The sequence below is a fragment of the Fukomys damarensis genome, unplaced genomic scaffold (genome assembly GCF_012274545.1).
Source record: "Fukomys damarensis isolate Sample0158 unplaced genomic scaffold, DMR_v1.0_HiC HiC_scaffold_19, whole genome shotgun sequence".
NCBI classification, from domain to species: domain Eukaryota; kingdom Metazoa; phylum Chordata; class Mammalia; order Rodentia; family Bathyergidae; genus Fukomys; species Fukomys damarensis.
The window spans coordinates 63,128,278-63,134,961 of NW_022900931.1; the positions used below are offsets into that span (position 1 = coordinate 63,128,278).

The window sequence follows — 6,684 nt, forward strand, 5'->3', positions numbered from 1 at the left end:
CCCCGCCGAGCCCGCTGCCGTCGGGTACGGGGCGGAGTAGGAACGCGGCACCGCCGCTCGAGCGCCCACCAACTCCGGAGTGCAGGGACTGGCGTCTCCTAGGAGAGAGCGGAAAAGGAAGAGGGAGGGGGGCCTTTCAAAGTCCTTTCTCATCCAGCCAGGGAGGAGCAGGCTGCCTCCCTCCCCACCTTACTTCAGCACCAGCCTGGCAGCACCTGTTCCCTCGTACAAAACGCTGCAGGATTTGGCCCGCCTCTGTCTCCAAACCTCAAGTTTGTCTCGTGACGATCTCTAGCTACACTGCCCTAGATGCACAGGACAGTCAAGCTCAGCCTCTGGACCTCTGCACGTGTCACGTCTGCTCCCTGGGATGTCCTTCTCCCACAGTATGTTCTTAGCCCACTCTCGCTTCAGGGAGCCACTCGGATGTCACAGCCTCTGTGAGACCACCCCCTGCCATATTTTCTTCAAGTGCTATTTCCTCTCCAAACTCGAAGGGAGACTCCCTCTTCCTTTTCCCTGGTTTATTTCCTGTCATAGTGTGTATCAGTATCTAGTACTTTCGATATCTTACTTATCTTGTTTGTTATGTTCCTGCAAGGAGAAGATCCGTTCCATGAGGGCATTGCTGTGCCCCTCACTCCTAGGGCAGTGTACGAGCGCACACAGTAGGGACTCAGAGACCTACTGTGTAAATGACTAACAGCAGTTTACCCAGTGACCACCTCTTCCCAATTCCGGTGCCTGAGGGCAGAGGCCCAGTAAGTGCTGTACTCAAAGCATCCCTACTGTTACCCACTTGAACAGGCTCACAAACGGAGGCCCCGAGAGAAGAGATGTTCAAAAGTCACACGAAGAGGGAAGGTCCCAGCCAGAATTGGAGTCCAGGGCTGACTCAGAAGTGTCCCATCCTCTGTCATCCCATCCTCTGTCCTCTCCCTGGCCTCAGGGCCCCAACCCCATCCACCTTACCTAGGGACTTGGGCCTCTCGCTGGCATAGATGCCCCGGGGCTCAGAGGGGCCCAGGCGTCCATAGGAGCCAGATCCGGAGAAGCCACTGTCCCCACAGAACGTCGAGGGTGGTGAATCTGGGCCTCCTGTGGAATTGGGGTCTTCATAGAATCCTGGATTCCAGGGAGAAGCTGAGAAACCATCAGGGTTGGGGCAGGGAGAGACTGGGGACAGCGGAAACAAGTGTGGGTCCCAGGAAGGCCCTCCCCTCACCCGTGCTCACCTGAGCTGCGCCCACTCTCCTGGTCCAGGCCCCCCGACTCCAGGCTCAGGTCTCCCAGCTGCTGGCCCAGGTCCCAAATGAGCCCGGGCAGGGCCTCCTGAGGACGTGGAAGGCAGGGTGGTCACAAGGTCCTCAAGCCTCTGCCCCTCTTTCCTCTTAAAAAGCCCCGTCTTTTTCCCTCCCATAAGCTGACCCCCATGCGCACTCACATGGAGTCTTTTAGTCCAACTTCAGTTCTCACGGAAAAGACACTTGAGAGGTAAAAGTTGTGGCCAGACCCAGCAGATCCCTTAGCCTTGGATCTGCCACCTCCCAGTCTTTAAACTTCCTTCCTTGTGTTTGTTTTGTTCTGTTCAGACAGGGTCTCCTTCCATGCAGTTCAGGCTGGGCTTGAACTCCCTAGGTAGCCCAGGCTGGCCTTGAACTCTTGGTTTGTTGTTTGGTTGGTTTTTTTGGTACTGGGGATTGAATTCGGGACCTTTTGCTTGCAAGGCAGGTGGTGGAACCACTGAGCTTAGATCCCTGGCCCTTGAACTGTCCTTGGTATCCTCCTGCCTCAGCCTCCTGTACCTTGGGATTACAGGTGTGTAGCTGTCCTAGATGCTTCCATTTCCCCTCTTTGTCCCTGATCACTGGTGGAAAGTCCTTCTGTAAGTCTTCCTTCAGTGTCCCCTGCAGCAGGTGGTTGGTTTCCTTCATAGGGATGAAACAGACCAAGCCTACAACTCTGAGTCTGCCTTCTGGGCACCACAGCAATTATCCCCAGCTCTTCCTGGCCAGGTGCCTTGTGCCGTAGGGACCATCTCCCTCCCACCCTGACTCCTTTCCCACCAAGATGCCCAGTGTGCCTCATCCCCATGAGTAACTGTGACCTTTTAGGGGACGGGGGCCGAAGCAGAAGAGACAGAGGTGCCAGACACTTGGCCTTCACCTCCTCAGGGAAGTCAGGGCAGAGCTGGGGAGGCTGCGGTCATCTGTGTGAGGCCAGAGGTATCAGGCCTGGGCTGGCGGTTGACCCTGAGACAAAAGCAGCTTGTCTGCCTGGGCGGGAGGAGGAGGGGCAGGGAGGGCAGGCACCCAGCCTGCCTATTTAGGGCAGAAAGACTGGCTGGCTCCCACAGCCTCTTCCCAGCCTCTGACTCCTCAGGGCCCTGTCTCCCCGCCAACAGAAGCCCCCATCTGGACCTGTTTATGTGAGAAAGGTTAACAAATCATCCAGTCTGGGCTCCACCCTGGGTAGTCAGTCGAGAAGCTAACAGAACCCAAAGAACAGCTGAATTGTGTAGCATCAAGGGTGGCTTAAAAGAAATCACAGGCAAGCAGGGCATAGTGGGGCATGCCTGTGATCCCAGGATGAAGCCGGAGGATCACAAGTTGGAATCCAGCCTGAACAACTTGGGGAGACCCTGTCTCAAAATCAAAACAATTGAAAAGGGGCAAGGGATGTGGCTCAGAGCTAAGGCCCAGTTTCATACCCAGTTCTGGGGGGAAAAAAATTTCAGGCAGCCCATAGCTGTCCCATGTCATGCTGTGAATCTATACCTTGTCCCCAGGCTCAAACCATGCTGGCCTCCTTGCGGAACCTGGGACAGGTCTGTGTTCTCCCACCGGGGGAGCAGCTCCCCACACACCCCGCTGCTCACACCCTGGCTCCTAGAGCACCACTCCAGAAGCGCTCCCCTGGCATTCTGCCACCACCCTGCCTCCTTCTACAGAGCAACAATGACCTCTTGACTTGAAATTATATATCGGGGTCCCTAGGAGAGTAGAAATTTGTGTGTTTTGTTTATGGCTGCATCCCCAGGCACAGCTCAGTGCCTGGCATAAGGAGATGCTCCAGACATCCCTGGTGAAAGAATGAAGGTTTACAGTGGGCTAGTACACAGCCATGAAGATGCAGTAAGGCAAATGCCTGTGACCCCAGCACTCCAGAGGCTGAGGCAAGAGGATTGCTGCAAGTTCAAGGCCAGCCTGAGCTACATACATAGAGAGAGAGAGAGAGAGAGAGAGACAGAGAGAGAGAGAGAACAATGCAAATGGCTGTGCAGAACCATACATACAACACTGGTAGAAAGAGAAAGTGCAGAATGTGTAACGTGCAAGCCAATGAGTCAGAACTACAGTCATGTGTCACTTAATAATGGGGACACAATTGGAGGAATGCATCATTAGATGATTTCATCCATGTGCAGACAGTACAAGCCCGGCATGGCGGTGCACGCCTGTAATCCTAGCACTGTGAGTCTGAGGCCAGTCTGTACTACACAGCTAGACCCTGTTGCAAAAAATCATAAGAATGTACTTAAAGACACCTATAGTGTCACTAGGTGACGTGATCTTCTAGGACTCTTTTTCCGTACAAGTCCACGGCTGACAGGAATGTCAGTGCCAGACACAGCTATACTGGGGGGCCTTGTGAAATCTCAAACTGGGTCCCACTTGTGGAGTTTCTGACCCCCAACTGGAGTTGGGCCCAAACTTTTACATCTGTATCAAGTCCCATGGGATAGGAGAAGCCTTTGAGAACCATAGACATAGTCTCTGGGACCTCACTCAAAAAAGTGGAATTTGTAGAAAAGCAAAGCTTTTTCAAAAGCTCTGCATTTCTTTCCTGGCACATACTTTCTCTGCAAGTAGATGCATTGTAAGAGATTTAAAAGGACTCAAGCCAAGGTGCCAAGGGCAGGGACTCCAGGAGAGAGGCTAAACATAGGGGATCCATCAGGGTGTGGAAGCCAGGTGTGGTGGTGCACACCTGTAATCCCAGCACTCGGGGGGCTGAAGCAGAAGGATCGCTGTGAGTTCAAGACCAGCCTGAGCTACATAGTGAGTTCCAGGTCAATCTGAGCTACATAGTGAGACCCTGTCTCCAAAAAAGGGAGTGTGTGGAGAGTGGATGGTAGAAAGCACTGTTTCAAGAGGCCTGCTTGGCACCACATTGCCAGGGTTCAAATTCAGCTCTGCCACTTCCCCGCTCTGAGGCCCTGGGTGGATGGTTTTGCCTCTCTGGGCCTCAACTTCCTCATCTGTAACATGGGTATCATAGAACCTGTTCCTGGGCTTGTTGTGAGGATTGAATCACTTTAAAAAGCGCAGTGGCATTGAACTGGAACCCCAGCTGTTTGGAAAACTGAGACAGGAGAATTGCAAGGTCCAGCGTAGCCCTGGCAATTTAGTAAGACCCTGTCTCAAAATAAAAAGGTCTGAGGTATAGCTCATTGGTATAGCATTTGCCCAGCATATGCAAGGGCCAGGGTTCAATCCCCAACACTTCACATGCACACCAGTTCCTTTTAAGCACTTAATAATTGCTACCTTGCATTACTACATTAAAAAGAATAATTAAAAATATTATATGCATAATTAAAATTAAATGTAAGATGATGGATTTGGGGATTAGTTGTGCAGGTGTCATTTCAGTTCTTTCGATACAGGGAGAGGAGTTGGGGGAGGAGGCAGATTAGTCTAGAATCCTCTTCCCCAGTATCTAGGCCCCCCAAATTCTCCCTAGTCTGTACCCCCAGTTTTGCAAGCCTGACCTCATTCCTTCCAGCTGCCAATGGATGAATCTTTAAAAGACCAGAGGTTCTTGGCCCAAATCTTGTATCTTGCCTCCCCATAATACTCCTCTTCAAAAGGATTTTATTTTATCTTTTGCAAGCCCTTCTGCAAGCAGGCTTTGGAGCTCAGACAGGCTTCACAAGAGTGCAGTTTGGGCCTGGGTAGCTGGAAACCCCTTTACCCAAACCACCCCACACCTTTGTTCCTCTCCTTACATTCCACTAGTTGGTGTCCAATGCCCTTTTATCTCTGTTAGGAAGTCCTTCTGCAAGTCTAACTGTAGTCCTGCTTGCTGAAAGGTACCTTTTTCCTTCCTAGGAGCAAAAGGGCCTGGAGACTCCTGCCCCCAGGATCCAGGGCTCTTTCTGCAACACCCTTTGTCTTTTCCTGGCATCTTCAACATTCCCATTAGAAAGTCAAGTCTAGTTTCAGTCTTTCTTGCTTCAAAGAGAGTGCATTCTTGGATTTGGGATGGGGGTGCTCAGTGTCAGAAGACAGGGGCTCAGGGATCAGAGGAGAAGACCCTTACCCCCTCTTTAGAAGGACCCAGAAACCCCCAACACTAGGAGAGTTTATATTTAGCGTTTCTCTGCTCCTCCCTCCCTGTCGCTGTGTCCTTGCTCCCCTCCGGGTTACCACCTCCTCCCCAGGCTGGGACGAGTTTGCCTGGTGACTATGGGGGACAGGTCTCTTGCTACCACTTCCTACCAAGATGGGGGTGCTGAGGAATGGGGAAATGGAAGGGGGCACGGCCAGCGGTCTCTTGCTTCCTGCCGGTCGGGATGAGGTGGAGTGGGGTAGCACGGAAGGCCCCCACAGTCGGGCGCTAACTTCGGGAGGGGACAGGGCCTCCCACAGCTGTTTCTGCTTGCGAGAAGAATGTGCAGGGTCTCACTCCCGGCCGGGGGAGGGGCTGGGCGTCCGCGCTGTCTGGCTGCAGTCCTCCACCCTACTTCCCATCTGGGGAGGGGGCAGCCGAGGTCAGCAGCAGGAGAGCCCCCTCCCCCTATCCTCGGCTCAGGTTTCCCCAAACGGGAAACTCTGACCACACACAGGCCGGGGATGGCCGTGCGAGGGGAGCCAGGGTTTGGGGATGGGGGGGAGGGGAGAGAAACTGGGACGTGGGGCAGGAAGACCGAGAGGCAGAGCCGGGAGAGGGAAGCCTGAAAGTCACGGAGATGCGGCGGCAGGGACAGAGGGAGGGAAGCCAGGAAGGGCCAGAGACCCTAGGAACGATGGAGGTAGGGAGAGAGGGCTTCTTGAATTTGGAGACCTCTGCTCATTTCAGTTAGACTTCCAGGGAGCCCAGAAGTCGGGCCACGGTGTGCCCTAACCTGCCTGCTCTTGGGTTAAGAGGGCCGGGACCAGGAAGGAGAGAGGAGAAATGTCACCAGTCGGTCAAGCTGCTGGTGGGGCCCTCGGGGACCACTGCTTCCTCTCAGCGGTGGTCCGTCCCCAGGAGACCCTGAGATCCCCTCCTCCCACCCCGCCCCCTGCCCTCTCGCAGACCTCCAAGCGCACTCGGACTCAGGGAAGATGGAACCCCGCTGCGGGGCCCAGAGGGGCGCAGGTTTGGATCGCGGCTGTGTGACCTTGGGTGAGTCACTTCCTCTCTCTGAGCCTCAATTTCTTTCTCTGTGAAATGGGGAGCTATCGCCTTCTATCTCCCAAGCCGCAAGAAGACTGCGTGCAAAGTACCCGGACAGGAGCCTGACACATACTCGGTGTCCAGAGGGTTTTCCCTGGGTAAGGGAGCAGAGGATGGAGCCCATGTATCTCGGGGGCCCCAGCAGAGCCATGGTACCCCTCCCCCGATCGGGGGGCGGGGTGGCCAGGACCTGCCCGCCGCCCGGACTCCAGCGTCTCAGCCCTCCCCCCCTCCGTGGCC

General features: G+C 54.4%; 1 protein-coding gene across 1 annotated transcript in view; it reads right to left on the minus strand.

Moving 5' to 3' along the window:
- The window catches only part of Dact3 (dishevelled binding antagonist of beta catenin 3), a gene marked incomplete at its 5' end in the record, with an annotated part of 15,305 nt that extends 10,113 nt beyond the window's left edge, over positions 1-5,192 (minus strand). Inside the window, 4 exons of the mRNA XM_033766008.1 lie at positions 7-98; positions 973-1,125; positions 1,236-1,332; positions 5,100-5,192. Of these exons, the coding sequence (XP_033621899.1) occupies positions 7-98; positions 973-1,125; positions 1,236-1,332; positions 5,100-5,192 (435 nt within the window). The remainder of the gene's footprint in view (positions 1-6; positions 99-972; positions 1,126-1,235; positions 1,333-5,099) is intronic.
- Positions 5,193-6,684: the final 1,492 nt, after the last annotated feature.